Source organism: Astyanax mexicanus, chromosome 12 (genome assembly GCF_023375975.1).
Source record: "Astyanax mexicanus isolate ESR-SI-001 chromosome 12, AstMex3_surface, whole genome shotgun sequence".
NCBI lineage: Eukaryota > Metazoa > Chordata > Actinopteri > Characiformes > Acestrorhamphidae > Astyanax > Astyanax mexicanus.
In genome coordinates this window covers 20,272,434-20,293,641 of record NC_064419.1, presented here as the reverse complement: position 1 = coordinate 20,293,641, position 21,208 = coordinate 20,272,434, and the positions used below count along the sequence as shown (strand labels likewise).

General features: G+C 35.0%; 1 protein-coding gene across 1 annotated transcript; it reads left to right on the top strand.

Moving 5' to 3' along the window:
• Nucleotides 1-1,212: 1,212 nt before the first annotated feature.
• Nucleotides 1,213-9,976, top strand: ren (renin). Its single transcript, XM_007234631.4, has 9 exons — nucleotides 1,213-1,426; nucleotides 4,430-4,583; nucleotides 4,911-5,034; nucleotides 5,156-5,274; nucleotides 5,697-5,893; nucleotides 6,053-6,175; nucleotides 6,369-6,513; nucleotides 8,301-8,399; nucleotides 8,574-9,976. Exons 1-9 carry the CDS (start codon nucleotides 1,362-1,364, stop codon nucleotides 8,733-8,735), a joined length of 1,188 nt encoding a protein of 395 aa, XP_007234693.3. The 5' UTR covers nucleotides 1,213-1,361; the 3' UTR covers nucleotides 8,736-9,976.
• Nucleotides 9,977-21,208: the final 11,232 nt, after the last annotated feature.

Genomic DNA, 21,208 nt, shown 5'->3' with positions numbered 1-21,208 from the left:
TAGGCTAAAGTCTTCCTGATTTTGTTGGCATTACTGTCTCTATTGTTCCAAAGGGAATTTTCTACTAGATGTTGGAGAACTGATTTGAGGATTTGTTTGCATTCAGTGACAAGAGCATTAGTAAGGTCGTGCTAAATGATCATCACCCAACCTGACCCCTAAATCCCCAACGTATCCTATAAGTATTGGATGGAGCACCATTCATTATTCGAGAAAACACAGTTTCATAGCTTACAGCTGTCTCCCTTTCTTTTTCTCTTTCACATGCACGCACGCATGCACATGCGCACACACATACAAACAAACACACTGCAGCCTCAGCAAAACGTCCGATTTGATTGGCATTACTTCTCTACAGGGAATAGACAAGATGTGTGCACGTTCACACATTTGTGTCAGCAATGGGTGCTACTTAAAGTAGCTGAATGCTTTCATCAGAAGGGGTATCTGAATGTGCAGTCTGGGAGGTGAGCAGTGATGAGTGAGTGAGGATAATGGACAAGTGCAAACAGATGTGAGCTAGCTATAGGCTTGTTTCTGAACACATCTGTTAGTCAGACGGAAGCAAAGATGAGAAGAGAAAAAGAGTGAATGAGAGAAGAATGGAAGCAAAGAGAAATGAAAGCAATCTCCATATATGCACAACAGATATTTTATTATATTGGAATTCAGCTGGTGTGGTTTCATTTAATCAGCTACAGTACCTCAGTAAGTGAAGTTACTCATACCTCATACCCTGTTAAATTTCCAGTAAGTCTTTTGGCCAACTTGACTTGCATCCTACAGTGCAAAATAAATTGAGTTATGTAAGAAATGTGCTTTTCAAAATATTTATCGCACCATCGTTCAACCAGCTATAATCATTTTACACATTTTGAAAACTATGGCTGTTGATCATTCTGGATGCAATTTTTTTTTTTGGTAGAATTACCATAATTATTGAAAACACCACCTAAGGTAATTACATTTGTCAGCCATCCAAAAGTGTTAAAGGATTGATGAATAAGTGCGCTGACCTGGTCCGATTTATTCTCTGATGGGAATTCCTTAGAATTCTCCACACAGCGGTCTCCCACAAGTCAAAGGTCCTGGGAGCAATTAATCTGAAACGGGACAGAATGACAGAGGAAGACTAATAGGGCTAGAGCAAAAATGAGTGCAATAAGGTACTGCGTCAACCAGAGAGTCAGTTTTGTTCATCTAAGAAACAGTATAAATGCTCATGAAGCAGGACAGCATTTCAGACACGCTCTGTAAACATCAAAGCCTGCAAGGAAAAGACCACGCACATCCTACATCCATCTGCTTCTGCTACAAATACATCCTTCCAAAATTGATGCTGTCCCACTGCACCTGAGGAGATGAAAGTGGTATACTTGTTGGTCCTTCTTCTCTCGCTGTCTGTGAGTGCACAGGCCTTACAGAGGTATGGAAACGATTCCTATGATTATGTATATTTTAATGGATTATATAAAAATCTTAGTCTGAAATCCTAGCCACCTAAAAATATATTTATCTTGAAAATGAGCAATGAAAATGGTGTTTTTTTAACTAACCAAAGATTATTGTAATTGTCTTGCTTATTTTACTTTATATATTGATTTATATCTGTTTTAATAGTGTTTTCTACTGAGTTCCACAATGTGGTCTAGGTTAGGTTCGCATTTTGAAAAAGTCAGCACAAACCACATTAGAAAGCAGAGGGTAAAAAACTTTTCCTAGCATGTGTTTTTTATTTTATAGTGTGATATTTGAGAATGACTGATTTGAATGTGACATATGTGACCAATTCCACTGCTGTTACCCAGCTGTCACCATCTGTTCAGATAACATTAATGCGCTGATTTACAGGGGAGTTTTACACTTTTTTTTAATACCTCTGCATATGCAAAATCACACTTTTTGTTTTTTCAAAACAACGTTTATGACTTCTTTTAAGACTTCTACATGGTCTTGTATATTGTAGTGTCCTAGAAAAAAGAATAATAAAGTTGCTTGCACAGTATCTTTCCAATGACTGTAATAATGATACAGAACATTTAGGTTGAGGAGATGAAAGGATATCGTCACTGTCCAATGAAACACAAATAAAAAAATAGTTTATTTCAGGTCATTTTGAAAAGTTTCTATTGGTTCGTTTATCAGGAAACTTTGGCACAGTGTAAGGGACAGTTTGTCTGTTCAAATTATGTAGTAAACTAAAAATCAAACTAAACAAAAATGGAGATGAGTGTTTTTCATAAGACAGCAACCATACCAACGTAACTACACATATTAGCTTGGATCAAACAATTGTCCAAAAAGGTTAATATGACACCCCTGGATGTGTACTGAGTGTTGTATTATGCAAAGATGTAAATAGAAGCAATTTAAATAGGGCTGCAACGATTAGTCGGCATAATCGACAATGTCGACTATAAAAAAAATTTCGTTGTCGACGCGTCGTTAAAGTGTGATGGAGCGAGACAGAGAGAGAAAGAGAGAAAAAGCGCACGCGGGAGAAAAAAGGGGCGAGAGAGGAAGACACACACTTAGTAAGTGAGTGAGCATCCTGATTGGCCTCTCCTCATGCTTAGTTGGCTAATGAGGCTTCAGTGTGGGAGGGACTTGCAGCGCGTGCGAGAGAAAGAGAGAGAGAGAGGTCGAGACGCGCGTAAAGTGTAATATCAGCGGTGTGTCCATTAAACACAAACAAACAAACAAACACATTTAACTCCACAAAAATACTTTACAGTCTGTCTTTACTAGTTCTGTACTTGTTTAAACACTGATTTCTATATTAACTATATTACCCGTGGTGAGTTTAATTACTGCAGAGAGCTGCTGAGGTGAGTTTAAACAGGCTTCACTCCTTCATTAACATCAATAACATTAGGTAAACTTTACGTTAACTGTGATAAGTGTTGGGGAGATACTGTACTCTGTCCAATCCGTTAATTAAGTTATATTTTATAGTAACTACAGACTCTTTTAAAAAAACAAAACTTTATTTTCTTAAAGACAAACAATAATTTCAGGGAGGTTTCTCCTTTAAAAAAAAAGTAAGAAATATACATACAAGTTTCCTTAAATCTCCTGAAAATAACATCTAGCCTGTGTGAATGTTTCCTATAGTATACTTTGTAATTTTTAGTGTCATATAGGTACGTCAAACTATCAAAAATTACTGCAAAACTGTTTTTAGAGCCTGAACATTTAGCTGTCCTTACCAATAGGAAATACAAATGGAGGGCATGAAAAGAATAATCACGTCTAACCAAACAAAAAATGGGCAGATAAGTCGACTACAAAAATAGTCATTAGTTGCAGTCCTAAATTAAATTGCATTTTGTCATTTCTATGTAAAAATAATATTTTACAAATCTTCTATAGAGAACACATCTTCAATTTGTGCTGCACAAGAACAGTTTACTTAATTGAAATCGTTATAAAAAATATTCCTAAAATATATTAAATTCATATCGCACAAATTTACACATTTAAGTTTGCTATTTCCAGTTTCCATATTTGCAGTTCCACCTCCATATGTTTGCTGTTTAAACCAAATATTTTTTCCAAACTTACTAAACTAAGATATGAATAATAGAATGAAAATTACAGTTACTGTTCTACTAAAATACTGTTACATTTACAACAGTGTTTTTCAGCCCTATTTTCTCACCATTTCAGTACAGAATATACAGCTCTGATAAAAATTAAGAGACCACTTCAGTTTCTGAATCAGTTTCTCTGATTTTGCTATTTATAGGTTTATGTTTGAGTAAAATGAACATTGTTATTTTAGTCTATAACCTACGGACAACATTTCTCCCAAATTCCAAATAAAACAATTGTTATTTAGAGCATTTATTTACGAAAAATTTGAAATGGCTGAGGACTACAGAGTCCACAAATCAATATTTGGTGGAATTACCCTGGTTTTCATACATCTCGCCATGTTCTCCTTCACCAGTCTTACACACTGTGTTTAAATAACTTTTTGTCACTTTTGGTGCAAAAATTCAAGCAGTTCAGTTTGGTTTGATGGCTTGGAATCATCTATCTTCCCCTTGATTATATTCCAGAGGTTTTCAATTAGGTAAAATCAAAGAAGCTCATCAATTTTAAGTGGTCTCTTATTTTTTTCCAAAGCTGTAATGTCTCAATCACTGTCAAATTAGGCAGGGGACAGCACTAAGTATAGTACACTAAGATACCCTCTTCTGAAATAGTTTTGTTTTTCAGGAAATGTCCTTAAAGCTAACAAGATTAAAGATTAAAATGAACATCCCTGAGCCTGATAAAATTGCAGGCTTAAAACGTCCTCTGACACATATTGGTACAACTTAACAGGTTTTCCTCGAGAAGTAATTTTTCAAGGCACTTCACAGAAGGTGTATTAACATCACATGTTTTATGAATGCTACGCGTTGCTCTCTTGTCTGAATAGGGTCAGTCTGAAGAAAATGCCCTCCATTCGAGAAACTCTGAAGGAGACAGGCGTCACACCGGCACAGATGTTTGCTGAACTTGAACTGAAATCGGACATTAGCCTGTCACCCAGAAATGGAACAGCTCCAACACCTCTCACCAACTATCTAGATGTGAGATGCAACAAGTTATTATTTAACAATACAATGTACCATTAACCATAGGTAAAATACATGTATTTCTTTCTGTGGAGGCAGAGTTTTAACGACAATCTGTGTAATGGAAATATAGTCATAGCGTTAAAACTAGTACTAAGTGAAGTGAATAACAATAAATATTATATTACGATAGTATAATCTGAATGTGTTTTATATGTGAATGAATAATATAAAAACAAGAACAAAAAATGGTCATGTTAAAGGGCTTTAGCGTCTTTCATGAGAAAATACACTAACCCTAAGTCTATATTCTGATCTATTGACCTGTATTCTTTCTTTTAGGCTCAGTACTTTGGGGAGATCAGTATTGGTTCACCAGCTCAGATGTTCAACGTTGTGTTTGATACGGGTTCTGCCAACCTTTGGGTGCCATCACATATGTGTTCTCCTCTATACACAGCCTGTTGTATGTATTCATGTAATTATTTATCACAACACACACACACACAATTCATCCAGAACAACTGACACAGTCACTGCTGTTTTCTCTATCCTGTGAGCGTCTCTCTCATCTTCTTTCCTTTTAGTTACTCATAACAGATATGACGCCTCCAAATCTCACACACACGTTTACAATGGAACAGGATTTTCAATCCAGTACGCTTCTGGAAATGTCCGGGGATTCCTCAGTGAGGACATAGTTGTGGTGAGTTTGAAATGACAAAATGCTTTAATTACATACTACATTTTATAACCTTCCTTCCAATTTCGGTCATCAAGCTGCCGGCGGGTGGGGAGATGCCGCTCTAGCCCCACATTACTCCTAGGGTGATGTCCACAACACAGGGCATCTGTGAGCTGATGTATCAGAACCGAGTCACTGAGCTTTCCTCCAAGCGTGCTGTGATGCTGCTCAGCAATGCTGCATCAGCAGCAGCTCGAAAAAAAGTGGTGGCTGACTTCACATGTATCGGAGGAAGCATGTGTTAGTCTTCACCCTCCTGGTGTGTTGGGGCATTACTAGTGATAGGGGTAGTCCTAGTGAGTGGATTGAATGGGGAGAAAATTGAAAAATTTTGAAATAAAATGGTATATAAAAAAAAAAAAAATTCTGAATGATATCCACAGGTGGGTGGTATCCCAGTGGTGCAAGTGTTTGCGGAGGCTACAGCTCTTCCAGCCATCCCTTTCATCTTTGCGAAGTTTGATGGCGTGTTGGGAATGGGCTATCCGAATGCGGCCATTGATGGCATCACACCAGTGTTTGACCGCATTATGTCTCAGCATGTGCTTAAAGAGGAAGTCTTCTCAGTATATTACAGCAGGTAAGTTGAAGTCTCAATAGAAATGATACAGTAATAGGCTGCTCCCCTTACTGACACATTGCTAAAATGTAATTTGTAAAATCCTGTTCAAAGTGAAAATTTAATCATAAATAATTTCAAAAATATGTGATTTCTTAACCATTTACATGTGTGTACCAGAGATCCCCAAAGCATCCCAGGAGGAGAGTTGGTACTGGGAGGTACAGATCCAAATTACTACACAGGCTCCTTCAATTATGTCCCCACGAAGGGGGAGGGCAAGTGGGAGGTCATCATGAAGGGGTATGTAAATGGTTATCAATCATCAATTAGAAAAACATGTATGTAACCATAACAGTAATGTTGTTAAAACTCATTTCTACTAGTAGAATATATATTGGATTGAACAGATCAGCATGAATTCAATGCATCATGGACATAAATTCCAACAACAACAAAAAAAATATTTATAATTTTAAGTTCTTCTTCCTTTTAGTGTGTCTGTGGGGGCGGACAAGCTGTTCTGCACAGAAGGCTGTACAGCTGTGATCGACACAGGTTCCTCCTTCATAACTGGCCCCGCCTCCTCTGTTTCCATCCTGATGAAAACCATTGGTGCTGTTGAGCTGGCAGAGGGAGGAGTAAGTTCTGCTCACTGTAGATTCATGTTTAGGGAGAAGGTAACCAATGTCTTCTTTAGACTCAGGAATACTCAAGTAAATTAGGTCTTTTTTATACATGGAACATAACAATTCCACAATTTGAAGTAAATCAATCAGCCACATTAAAAAATCAACACAGAACACATTTCTAAGTTCTAAATTAGAAGGAAAACCCACTGCTGCATCCCTTTATTTGAGTTATCCTGATTATGGCAGCACTGCCATTTGGAAGCCATTTGCAACCAAAACCAATGACAAAAACCACATAAACACATGACATAAGCACAAAATGTAGCCCGCAGAGCGTTTTTCTCTTTTACTTGATTTGCTTCTGAGAAAAGCAAATCTTCGGCACACTGTCTAATCCCAACAGCTCAACATATCTGTACTTCTTCTCTGCAAGTATGTTTAAATTTGACCACAAGTCATTATATGCTGAAGGTGGCTCAGAAACAAAAATATGCTCTGTTTTCTTAGTATAGATATTTACATATTTTTTCGTTTGACATTATTCATTTTTGTCAATAGTTGTAATACACATATCAAAAGAAAGACTAATTCAAACAAGCATACAAAGTATAAACTGCAGTGTCTGCAGTGTTATGATTTAAATGAGATTGAATTGTCCTCAGAATGTATCTATTCTGCTAATTCAGTTATATAAGCTTTTAAATGGTGTTGGTTACAGGGATGATATTGTTTGAGGATAACTTATTTTACTTGGCATAAAAACACAACCCCTTCATGAATTTCAAGACTCATTCAGCAGTACTTGCATGGTTAAAACCAAGGCTAGGAAGATAATAACAGTTTAATTTTGCAATAACATTTATTCTGTTCTTCTAGATCTTAACACTGTTCACAAAACCTGTATGTGTAGGGTGTGCACAAACAGTGAAATGGTCCTAATCAGTTGTGTTTATTGGCACCTGTGAAAAATAAATTACAAGACAGTCTGCCAAGATAGTGCCACCAAATTTCTTTTGCAGTTTGTGTCCTATGACTTTTCTGTATGCTTTTAGATACATACATACGGATTGAAAAAGAAAACATTTTAGACAAAAACTGGAAATGGTTTTCCTAAGCAAGCCTCATAAATACTACTACTACTACTACTACTACTACTACTACTAATAATAATAATAATACATTTATTAACAATAAATGTAAACAAAAATGCATACTGCCTGTAATGCAGATTGTAATAACATTTAAGCAGCGATGCAGTGTTACTAAGAGAGCTGGCCCAGGAGGCCATGGCTGCACTAAAAACCAGATACACTCAGAAGGGAAGTTTTAGAGGCATGTGAATTAGTTCCTTTTAGACAAAACAGTACAAAACCAACCACTGTTTTGGTACGTTTCTTTACAACAGAGCATTTTGAAAAATATGTCAACCTTCTCATATCTGTCATTTCAAATTAAAAGCCCTCTGCAGAGTTTTGTAATTGCGATTTTATAATATTTATTTAAATTCTGAAGCAGTGTAATTTAAAGTAATTTAAATGCAGCAAAAAAAAACAGGAAAATCTGTATCGGAATACATTTGGAACAAAATCCTCCCCCCCCCCTTTTAAAGTGGCAGCCAGGCCCACTCTCGATGAGAACTGTCCAATTGTGCATAAAGACAACTGACAAACAGACAGACGGTGTCACCCGAAAACACTTATCAGTCTGTCTCTAATCTTGACAAATTTTACAGTTTTGTTTCATTCCATAATGCAGTGGCCTATGCTGTTCCTAATTCTGTCTTTGTTCTCCTTCAGTATACTGTGAACTGTGACCTGGTCATGTCTTTACCCAGTGTGATCTTTCACCTTGGTGGAAAGGAGTATCCTCTCACACAGGAAGACTACATTCTCTGGGTAAGACAATATATGTCCTGTGTAAACTATGTAAACTTCAGCAACTACAAGCTAAAATATTTAACCAAAAAGAGAAATGTTTTTTAGTGTTCAGTTTTTTTTTTCAGTACATCATTAGTGTAAAATGTAAAATATCTCATATTATCATCCTCTCTTTTATTTTCCTATTTACAGCAGTCACAGTTTGGAGAGGACATCTGCACCGTGACTTTCAGGGCACTGGATGTACCACCTCCTACTGGTCCAGTTTGGATATTAGGTGCCAACTTTATTGCCAGGTACTACACAGAGTTTGACAGAAGGAACAACCGCATTGGGTTTGCCCAAGCAGTGTGACAGCTGCCAGATATTTACTGCTACTGTACCACGTGTTTATCAAAACAACAAATTAATCATTTTTCTTAAATCTAAAATAGTCTGAGCTGATGACAGTTACTGCTAAGCTGTGATTATTCTTAACTTTTTCATCTTGAATGATCAGCAACATTTTGATTTTTAACTGTAAAATCTACTCCTAGGTGATATTATTAGATTACTAGATTATAGGTGTACATTTGAGAACCCTGAAGTGATATAATTAAAGTGATACAATAAGAAGGAGGAAGAAAAACTGCAAAAAAAAAAAGATTTTATATACAGTCTGACTGCATATGGAAACCTCTTAGTATATCAGTATCAAAGTAAAGCAAATAAATGTAAAATATACATGCAAGAAAACATTTGTATTTCTACACTATTACATTTGTACTTTTCATTTACAAACATTTTTAAAAAGTTTTAAGAACTGATTGTTAGAATGCACTTAATACATTTAATTTCTGTTTAATGGAAGTCATTTCTGATACTGTTTTTCTAAAGGTCTGTACTGTTTCTGATTAAATAATGAGAAAGCACAAAAAAAGATTCTATTCTGAACGGCATGATGAAACACTTGGGAACCTGGCTGAGAGATCTCACTACTTGTCCTGTTTCCAGCCATATGGAGTTCTGAGATTCAGACTCCATTGTTAATAGAAAAACATGACTTGATGGACAAGCCAAAAAACTGCACGAGCTGTTTTACTCCACTAGGGGAAATTTGTCCTTTGGATACTCCCAACTGGCAGACAAATTATCTACAAGATCAGTCTGGGAGGCTTATACTAATAGTAATGTAGTTGTCTGAATGAATAGCAAATGGACTCGCCTCACAAGGAGGATTTTTCTTATTGTAGTTTGCTTGTCAACAGCATCCAGGTAATACACCAAGTATGTATCAAAATGTTTTGTGCCAATATCAATATTGGATATTTTTCATAGACATATCAAGTTACAGAAAAATTACAGAAAAATATTCCTGTCTAAAGGGTATAAAATGCATTAAATCCAACAAAATAGCAAGATTTTAAAGTAAAAACATGCTAATAATATGATTTTAAAATCACTGTGCTATCTCACGAAACACAGTCCAGAACCTAAAGCTTTTAGCACAAACCTTTAAAACTCTTCAATCTTGATACAACTTTATTCTTATCCTAACAAAAGCTTCTTTTTCCACAAATGAATTTCCTGAATAAATGACCATCTGCTGTTTTGCACTTTGTCTGAAAAATTATGTGTTTTCAAAATGTAATCAAGCTTCAAGATGTCTCTTACTGAATGTTATTTATGATGCTTTTTCAAAACACTTTTTTGTTCTTTTCCATATAGTCTCTAATCTGGCTGTATAATGCCTGAATAAATACTTAGATTTAGTATGTGAATGAAGACTGGCTGATTATTTCAATGAGTTCATTCATATTTCACTTTGACACACTTAAAGGATTAATTTAATTACATCCCATTATGATTGGATTTGAATTGGATTGAAAGATATGTGAGCTTCAGACAGTTTACACAAGACAATTTGTGATAATATGTGAGCTGCATGCGTGAGGTCCTTCAGTAATAGGATCTGGTCAAACACAAGAATGAAAGAAATGTCAGCAACATCCGATAACTAGTGTCTAATTATACAAATAGAAGTGTCTGCGGTCAAAATAACAACATGCATATATGACACTTCCAGAAATGATTTATTTAATACAAATATGCACCAATATGAGAGCTTAGGCCAACTCCAATATCTGAAAATTGTAAAAATGTATTTAGACATGACTACAATTACAATAAAACAAAGAATATGATAAAAATTATACATTCAACAAATTACTTTCAACACATAAAATATAGCTATGTCTATCTAGATAGAATCTTAAAATTGGTTTTACTTGTGAGCATAATAAAGTGCTTGTAGTTCCCAAATATTTCGTATTATGTAACATGAGTGCTATGTTTACAATTTTAACCTGCACAACAAAAGAGCTGTCATTATTACTGTTGTGCCTACTCATCACAACTCCAAACTTTTCCAAACAGTCATTTCATGCCAAGATGCAGAAAAAAAAACAGATAAAAATGTAAATATTTATTCTTCTCATGCACTTTTGTAATAAAAATGTAAAAAAGTAATATTTTTATAACAATGAACTAATAAATATTAAAGTTAATTGTAGTTAAACTGTCCTGCAGGAACTCAGAAAAACTTGCACTCAAGTTTTACGAGAGAACATCTTCATTTAGTGCTGACATCTATCATAATAGAAAAATGTGTGACATTTGCCGTTTCTTTTTGTTGATGTTTTTCCTTCTTTCTTTTCCACTCTGTGTTTGGCTGTATAGCTGATATCACACAATGTTCACATTAGTAAGAGTTATGAAAAGGAATGCGAGATCTGACCGCCCGCTGTCCCAGTCATGGCAAAGACGCCTTCTCACAGTGGGAGCTACAGCCTGATAGCTTTCTGTTTCTTTGATGAATACTCGTTCTGTTCATGAGTTCATGACTTGAGATAGGCATGCTATTGTTTGAAGTCATTTCATTTACAGTAGGTCTAACACAGACCACACTGCAGAGTATATAAAGTGTCTTAAATGTGCATCTGCCAAAACCTGCCTGGCTGTAAAGCAAGTAAATGATTATATTATTCTAGCATGCCAATAAGGCCTTTCCTGACTACAGACTTTCTAGATTTTATGCTGATAAGCATCTAATTAGACTGCATTTTTTTATTTAAATATGGTATTTCATAGTGTTTTTCATTTTACACAGAGTTACTGTGCAGACTAAAGAACCAAAAGCAAAGCAGATTATTCCACTAAATACCCAGTTTGTTCACAAAATGTAACTCGGCTGATTATTCTCTAAACAGGCAGTAACCACACAAAAGATCAAACAGTGCGGACCACTTTTAACTATGACCAAAAACGCAGCAGCATCCACTGAAAAGCTAAAGGATTAACAGGCGATTTGCTGACAAGACCAGAAATTATTATTATTATTTAACCCTTGTGTGGTGTTCATATTTTTGTTACTCGTTTACTTTGTTACTTGTATTTAATTCAGCAAAATTAAGCAATTTTACATTAAAATGCTTTACACATGCTTGCTCCACCTAAACTGCAAGCAATATAAACAGATTACATGGTTAATATATGCCCTTTACCTTTCTTATGTTACATTTCTTTCAAAAAGTGCTTTTTTATTAGTTTTTTAATAAAATGTAAAAGAAAATGAATTTAACTCAAGATATGAGTAGAACATTTGTTTAGTTTCAAATTTACAAATGAAGCAATGTTTATTAGCCCTTGGCCAAACATACTGTATGTAATATAAATGTGTAGGGAGGGGGGGGGGGTGTTTTGATATATGTTTTTCACAAAAAATGAGCCAATGCCAATTAGTTTAAGTTTGAAAAATATTTTTTTTAATATCATTTGATGAAAAATGAAAACGGGTCCCACAGACCCGAACACCACACAAGGGTTAATTAAATCCCCAAAATGCAGTAAAGGCACAAGCACACACCGGTAATGAAAACACTAATAAATAAATTTATGAATTATTTAACGTCATATCAGTTAACACAACAGTCTATATATAGATCTGATGTCTGATTTTAATTGCTACATTTGAATTGTGACATGCTTGCCTGCAAGGGACATACATATTTATTTTGAACCCTAAAAAAGGGTGCATATGGAAAAAGTTTAAAAACCCCTAATCTAATCAATAATAAGGCAGCATTACAACACATAAGGTTTTAATGTCAATACTGGCCAGCAGCTTTAGGAAATGTTCACATTAACAAATAGACTTAACATTAGACAGTGACTTAGATTGGCTGCTATGAGTATTCCTAAAACTGCTGCAACTTTTAATACAACAGTCTATTGAGTTTATTCAGCATGTTGTGAAAGGAAAGACATGTCCACTAGGTAAGTGGCAGTCCTCAGACCCGAATATTATTAAAAATCTGTGGTGTGATTTAGAGCAGGCTGAAACCATCAAACCTGACTGAACTGGAGATGTTTTTTTAAAGAAGAGCGGTCATAAAAATACCTTCAAGTTCATCCTGATTCTCATTAGAAGCTATAGGAAGCGTTTAGAGGCTGTTATTTCTGCAAAAGGAGGATCTACTAAATATTGATGTAATTTTTTTGTTAGAGTGCCCAAATTTCTGCACCTCCCGAACTTTGTTTAAAATAATTATTGCCCTTTCTGTGAATCCTATAAACTTCATTTCACTTATTAAATATCACTGTTCGTCTGCTATATGACATTTAACTGAAATTGCTGATCAGAACAACCAATGATTTATAAAGGAAAATCATGAAAATGAAGTTTAGGGGCTTCTCAAATGTGTCATAACAAAATATTTAAATGTCATGTATTTTTCCTCACAAGGAAGCTATACTGACATTCAGTTTTATTTGTTTAGTTATATGTCCTCTATCTATCAATATTGTTAAAATGAAGAACAAATGTTTCAATATGTTATAAAATGCAGATTTCACAAATATATCTTGGCACTGTTTATGACAGGTCAAAGAGTTTAAATTGTTTTCCACATATTTATTGATATTAATCTTTTGAATATAATAAAAGTTGAACAGCTGGTAAAGTGGATGCTATTTTTCTCACAAATTTATGTGTAACGAAGCATTCTCTGTAACTTTGTATGACTGGGAAACTTCACTGTAATCGCAAAAACGTTCAGAAATTAGAGTATTCACCTACTGTGTGCTGACATTTTACATAAAACGCTAATATTTCATGGGGAATTCAGAACTGTTCAATATCTGAATTTAATAACTATACTTAAAAAAAGGAATGTGAAAACTTGCCATATGCCATTTAAGAGCACAACAATCTCTTATCAATCTAAATCTAAATCTAATCTAAATTCAACATACATTCTTGTCACTTACATTTGCAGACTTGTGCTGCCTACAAAGCAGCTCCAGTACCAATTACACAGTTCAGTTCCCAAACACCTGGCTTTAATATTGAGATGCTCCTGAAGGTCTTGGATAACTGGATCAGGTGTCTTAGATTACAGCTGGAAAACAAATCTGCAGGGCCACAGATCTTCAGGAAAAGAGTTGACGAAGTAATCAGTCAGGCTACGAAATGTAACATCTTGCAACAATATTATGTGATCTCTTTAGTAGCCAATTTAGCAACTTGCAAAGATTGTTTTACAAAAAGTATTTTTATTGCAAGAAGTCAGCTTGCAAACGAATGCTATTTTATGCCCCGCAAACCCCCACCCCGCAAAAACATCAGTAAATTACTTTGTCTATTCTTGTACCGAGATATCTAGAACAGAAGAGGTGAGAAGTTAAAGTTCTTGTCTTCTCATCATGAACAAAGACAGGAAAGACAGCTCGTTCAGTCCTAATACACATACAAAGGCATCACAAAAGTTTTTGTTTCGATTTAAAGGGAAAATCCAGTGGAATGTGCAAATGGTGACCAATAAAGCCTCGTGATGTGGTTGCCTATTGTGTGCATCCTCTGCAATTCCAACACATCCTTGTATTGTGCTGCCATTTTGTACTTTGATACAGACACAATGAAGGTCAATACAGACAACTGAGTTTGCATCTTCAATATAATGACCCTGCAGAAAAGAACTTTTATTTTTTTCAGTAATTTTTTATAAAAATGCAACCACAAATCAGGAAAAGTTGGGACAGCATGGATAGCATAAATTAAAAATAAGTACATTGGGCCATAAGTACATATGGCCCAAAAAAAACCCCTTCGATTTTTAAAAAAAGAATCCGATTTTCGATTTAAATCGATTTTTTTATCCTTACTAAAATCTCCTAAAAGTCGCGAGAAGTCGCTAAATTATGTCAACGCCTAATTTGCATAATACATGTTTTTGAAGCTGTAAAGGATTAACATTGTGGGAGAGAAAAAAGTGAGTAAAAACACTAAATATGTTAGAAATGATACAAATTAACAACTTCTGTTGCTTTTTAAATAACTTTAATAACTTTATTTTTACGTAAATTACATAAATCAGTTTTTTTGCCGTGCTGTTAAATGTTATTATAAGAGCAGTTTTTTATTTTATTAAATTTTTTTTTTAGCTTCTGTAAGTTTTCTTTATTTTCAAACCTATATATATATATATATATATTATTATATTATATAGAGGGAGGGGCGGGGCTAAGATCAGGGGAGCGTCAGTGGTGAAAATTAAAACATTGAAGATGGAACTTAAGTTCTTGGTTTTTATTAATAATAAAATAAATAAGAAAAAAAAAATGAAAAGATTAACAATGTGATGATGTTTATTGTTAATTTAAAGTAAGATAATACTTATTAGTTATAAGATAATAAATAGTAATATCTTTGATAGTTAACTTCGTATCTGCAACCAGATCTCACTGATTAATACACATCTATGGTAGGGGTGTGCGATATATGTCATCTATGATAATATATTAATTGTTGTGTTAACGATGCACAAGCTGACATTATCAAGTATGCTAATCACTATAAAAAAACAACAACAATCAAAACACCTTTAATCTGTTGTCAATGTGTTCACAGTGAACAGTATGAAGGGATTATTTTTTATTTATGATTTGACAAGGATTAACGGCTGCAATATTAGATCTGCATTCATGCTGCATAACTTTCTACGTTGTTTTCTGTTCCCAGATCCCAAAATCATTGATTTATTATTTCATTCATTCAGCTTTTTGGCTTTTCCCATATATTTAATCTGACTGTATTTAGTTTCTATTTATGTGGGTGTTCAAGAAACTTTAGCTAAGCACATTTGTTAACCTGCATGTTTTTTTTTGTTTTATAATTTTCCCAACGAGTGCAGTCTACTCCTGAACGAGCCTACAGACGTTTTGTTCAAGAATGTTTTTTGTTTGCCAGTTCCCAGTGGGAGAAAATTCTACGCCTCGATTTTAACAGTGTGCGTGTAAATGTTTCCCCCAGAAAGACTTGCCGTCTGTGTGCTCTGTCCAGCAGAGCAAGACAGAGATTTTTTCCACAAGGGATAGGTATCAAATGTTGCCACAGAGGGGAGTCTTTAGAGGTATGAAGGTCTTTGATGTCTTGAACATGAATCTGACATTTTTGTCTGTCAGGATGAGGGCAGTCAAACAGAGCAGATTTGAAGAGTGAATAAACAGTAAACAAATATAATCAGTTTCACATGAATGCCATTTATTTGTCTATAAATCTGGCTTCTGATTTTTCTGCTCTCTCTGCAGCTCTCAAAAAAAGTTTATTATTTTGTTTATTATTATAACTCTGTCTTAGTCTTAATGATGAAAGAGTGCTTTTTCCTCACTATTACATAGTAGTATTGGGGGTGTGCACTGTATTTTACCTCAATATTTTCTGGAATTTTGACAATAACAATAAGTAGGTAATGTTCTAAAGCATTTAAATACAGGACCTGTCAACAGATTGGACAAATATCTTCTCATTCAATGTATTGTATTGTAATTTTATTGTAAATGTAATATTAAAGACTATATTAAAGTTATACAGGAACACACATGGAATTATGTTGTAAACCTAACGTGTTAAACAAACCAGAATATGTTTTATATTTTAGATTCTTCTTAGTAGCTACATCGTGCTAAAGCAGCTACAGTCCGATACTGGTCAGGAGCTATCACTTTCATAAAAGATAAGTTATCCTGAAATAAACTAATGAATGGGTATTTGTTACATAGTATCATGTAGGGGTGCTTTGAGTGCTTGTATGTGAATTTTTATGTAGGCGGATGTATGTGCCTGCTATATATATTCTATGGATATTTTATCTATTTGTTTTTTTTTTACTCTTGATGGAGAGGTGTGTGCAAAGTTTGTTGGGGTATTCGTGGTGTTTTATTTTGTTTCTATATGTTCCTGTTCTTTGGAAAAAAGGAAAAAACAATAAAAATATATTAACAAAAAAAAGATTCTTCTAAGTAGCCACATTTTGCTTTGAGGACAGATTTGCACACTCTTTGTATTTTCTCAGTGGCTTCAGAGTTACCTGAATAGTTTTCTCAGTGTATTGAAGGAGCTTCTGAAGGTGCTGAACAATATCTGTTGCTTTTCCTTCATGCTGTAAAGCTCCAGCTCAACCCAAATCATCTATCTTAGTTGAGTTTAGGTCGGGGAAATGTGGAGGCCAACTACATAATCTTATGTATGTGTCTCCTAATTGTTTTGATGTCTTTTATGTTAATCTAGAATGCAGAAAATAAATTATAAATAAATAAATAAGAAAAAATATTAAATGAGAAGGTGTGTCCAAACTTTTGACTGGTACTGTATGGATTGGTATTAAGGGAATACTTATTTGATTTATTAATACTTATTAATCATTCATTTACTTAAAACGGCAGCTTCCCAGTAAAATAATACAGAAACATTGAAATTGTCACTGCAAGTATTATTAGCTTCAAGCAGTGCAAGTAGGTATAAACCATTTTACAGCAGCCCATAAGACCAACAAAAACTTTAATAAGTTCATTTTATAACAACATAATTCCTCTAAGTTAAACAAGGGTCAAAAACATACTTATAATAAATAGTTCACATTTTAAGGCCATTAGCCTGTGCACAGAACTGGGTTACAGAACTAAAACCAGTCAGGCATTTTATACACATTAAGAACAAAAGTATTTGAACACCTGCTCTTTAACTGTTTCTTACAAAATCATGAGCACTAAATAAAAGTTTATTTTGCATTTATCAGAGTAACTGTGCCTTCTATCCAGGGAAGGATTTCTACTAGATTTTGCAGCATTGTTAAATTAAGCGAAAACAGCCCAGAAGTACTAAATAAAGCATCATCATTCTAAACATTCTTGGCAATAGGTGTGTTACCAAAACATTCATGTCTTTTTCTAGTGGGAGTACTTCTCTACAGGAGCCAAAATGTTTGTTTTGATGCTAGTACCATGGCTTGTCCAGGTCTGCCTCAGTTTTTTCACAACTGGTATGTTATGTGCATTTATTTTTTGCAGATGAAGGATTTTTAACAACTACGAAAAATTTATTTTAGGCTGTTTAAATATTATTTTAGGCTTTTAAATGTGACCTTTATTTCACATTTGGCTGAAGAGCACTGCTTTACATCAAGTTTGGTTATATACCTGTCCGAACCGAAGGAGTTATACAGCATTTGAGTTATAGCACACTATTTTTCCATGAATACTGCTCTGGTTTATAACCCCTGCGGTGGGATATGATATCCCCGCCCCATCCATCATCTTTTTTGTTTTTTTTGATGACAGTGAACTGGACGTCGTCCACCAGTTCATCTACCTGGGCTCCACCATTACTAATTACCTGTCTCTTGGTAAAAAGATTAACAAGTGGATCAGCAAAGCAGCAGCAACCCTCCCTCATCCCACCTCATTAGGGGTGTCACGATTTCGATATTTCATCGAAATTAATCGGAATTATATCATGGTCTCGAGCCTCGAAGTCAAAAAGAGGATCACGCTACGCAAATGGCGCAGCACACTGTAGCCGACGCCACGGACATTGTGACTGCTTAAAGAGCAGCTCTTTCTCCAGAGAATGTGGACATACTCATCTTCTTAAAGAAAAACTTGAAAATATAAAAATAACAGTTGTTTTGTCTAGCCTCAAATATGTTAATAGTTTTGGTACCTTAAGGAGCATCTTTCTCTCAGATAAAGTTAATAATATATCTTTGTTAAAGAAAAAAACTTGTCATTCTCAGGGACCGAAAAAGTCTCAAAGTCTTATTTTTCATGTTTAACTTTTATAGTAGGATAGAGTTCAGTTTGTTAAGGCTCTAATTGTTCTATTTATTTTGTACAAGACTGTTCCTGTATTTTTTTATTATTTATTTTATGTTGCACATTGCTGTTTTAATAGTGCTACCAAAAAAAGTTATTAGTGCCTAATGTGGTGTATTACAGATCACTTGTATCACTTTGCATCACTTATATCAAGCCCACCTTAATAAGCCTGAAATAAGATATTGTAAATTTGATTAATCAAACCAATGACTGACCATAGACTAATCTAAAACTGGCAAAGGCCTCTCTGCTGAAAAAATAAAATCGAATCGAGGATTTAGAGAATCGTGACAGCCCTACACCGCATGCATGTTGCAGAACTCCAAGCTTTCTGTAAAGACAAAGATGGCAGTGTACAACAATGCCTGTGTTCTCAGCACACTGCTGTATGGTAGTGAGACATTGTTGTCACATGCAAAAAAGGAAATGAAGCTGAACACCTTTCATATGCGTTGCTTCTGACAAATACTGAACATCTGCTGGCAAGACAGGTTGCCCAACGCGGAGGCCCTGTCTCATGCCAGCCTGCACAGCAAGTTCATGTTTCCCAGGCAATGCAGCTTGCATCATTTGGACCATATGCAGCGAATGAAGGATGGGTGCCTCCTAAAAGACTATATCGAACTGTCATTCGGCAAAGAAGTACTGGAAGCCCCCAGCTGTGCTACAAAGGATCTGCAGACATGACCTGAAGGCTGTGGAGAGTGACACAGACTCCTAGGAAGAGTCTGGAGCAGAGGCCAGACTTCAATTAATTTAAAATGAATTGAAACCAACATTCTGAATCACCTAATGTAATCTTGTACAAATCGTTATTCGTTTTTTTTTTAAAAGAGCTAAATTTATTGCTGCATAATTTAGACAAAGCACAATAGCACACCACTATGCCTACCAATATGTTGCTTGCAACAGTAGGCCTTGACACACAGACACCAGGGCAGTTTTTTGCATCCACCTGATTTAAATTAGGCTCACTTGCTACTGTCAGCAAACTCACTAAGACAGGGAAGATTAAATTACTGCCAATATAAACTAACTGAGGATAACGGAAAATATTAAATACTACTAATATATAAATTCTTAATCCACTGCTCGTAATGAATAAAGGCTACCAGGAACCAGTTTGCTTTTAGAAAATTAAACCAGTCATCTGAACATGAAAAGCATTTGGAAAATAAAACCTGCCTTCTTAACATGAAAAGCATTGCATATAAAAAAGGAATGCAACAAATCCATATGAAAACACCCGATATTTAAGTCCAAACAGACCTTGAAGAGACAGGGTTCAGAAGGTTTAATTCTGTCTGGAACTAATAGAACTATATTAGATAATGTATATTTATGTGGGATACATAAATGTGATAATGTAAAGTTTATATCAAATAGAAACAAATGAATAGTTAACAATGTCATCTATTTGAATCATAGTGGGAACTGGTATCACTCTTATAGCAAATAATAAACTGTACTAGTACAGTGTATTTAGGGCTGGGTGATATATAGAATTTTTAAGAAATAGTGATATATTTTTACAGAAGGTATAGATGAGACAATATCATTAATATAGACTATGTTGCATTTCAATTAGCTCCGACAGTTTGCCTTTCTCTTCCCTCATTTGTCTCTGCACAACTTCACCTCACCCTGCCTCTCTTCCTCACTGAACACAACTCCCCCCTCTCCCACAGCTTCAGCAGTGAGTCCTGCAGCCAGCAATACCATGGACACAAAGAAAGACATAACAGAAAGTATAGAAGAGGAGCTGCTTAGTAAAATGGAAACCAATGGCTCAATTATTCAGTGGCAGATGAGCAGCAGAATAAGGTCCGCTGTCCAAATCCAAGCCCAGATGTTGCCCTAAGCAGATCGGGACTGGTGAACTATTGAGAACTATTTTAATTTAGTTAGCTTTTATTTTAAACAGCGTGAATTTACTGGCCTTTACAGTGGGGGTTCATAAGGAATAAAATTTAAAGACCAAACCTGTGCATTGTAAATATCACCAAAGATACTCATCAGCCAATCAGTGCAGATTTGAGAGTGTGGCACACACAGTAGAGGTACAAAATGAGCTCATTCAGAAGGTGCTCTAAAAACACACAACACTGCGAAACCCCACTTTTCAGCTAAACAGACAGTTCAAACCAACATGCTAATAAAAAAACTGCAGTTTAAAGCGTCACCACGGAACAATAAACTTTAGAGCAGAAATTCCCACTCTTACCTGAACTGAGGGCTGACCAATCAGCTCTTCACACAGGTTTGAGAACAGACCTGATACTGTTTCAGCCAGATTTAAAGAAAATTAAGTAAAACATTTATTTTATTTAGTTTTTTTCTTAAGCACATTAGATACACTTTTTTTGTTTTAGGCTACTTAAAAAGTTAAGAAAAAAACATTTATTTGTACAATAATGTTAACAATTAATTTGTATTAATTACATTTCAGACTTTCAGTTGTTGATAATAGAATTAAAATGTATAAGCAAACTGTGTAAGAAAGAAAGAGATAGATAGAGAGTTAGAGAGTCAGAGAAGAGAGAGAGAGATAGAGGCAGGGTGAGAGAGGAGAGAGAGAGAACAGAGAGAGAGAGAGAGAGAGGAAGGAGAAAGAGAGAGAGAGAGAGAGAGAGAGA

What these genes read in the sequence shown, in the direction of transcription:
- ren (XM_007234631.4), top strand. Translation starts at nt 1,362, where the DNA reads ATGAAAGTGGTATACTTGTTGGTCCTTCTTCTCTCGCTGTCTGTGAGT. An exon ending in TCCTCTATACACAGCCTGTT is followed by an intron (nt 5,035 to 5,155) that starts GTATGTATTCAT and finishes CTTTCCTTTTAG; the next exon opens with TTACTCATAACAGATATGAC. An exon ending in TTCTCAGTATATTACAGCAG is followed by an intron (nt 5,894 to 6,052) that starts GTAAGTTGAAGT and finishes TGTGTGTACCAG; the next exon opens with AGATCCCCAAAGCATCCCAG.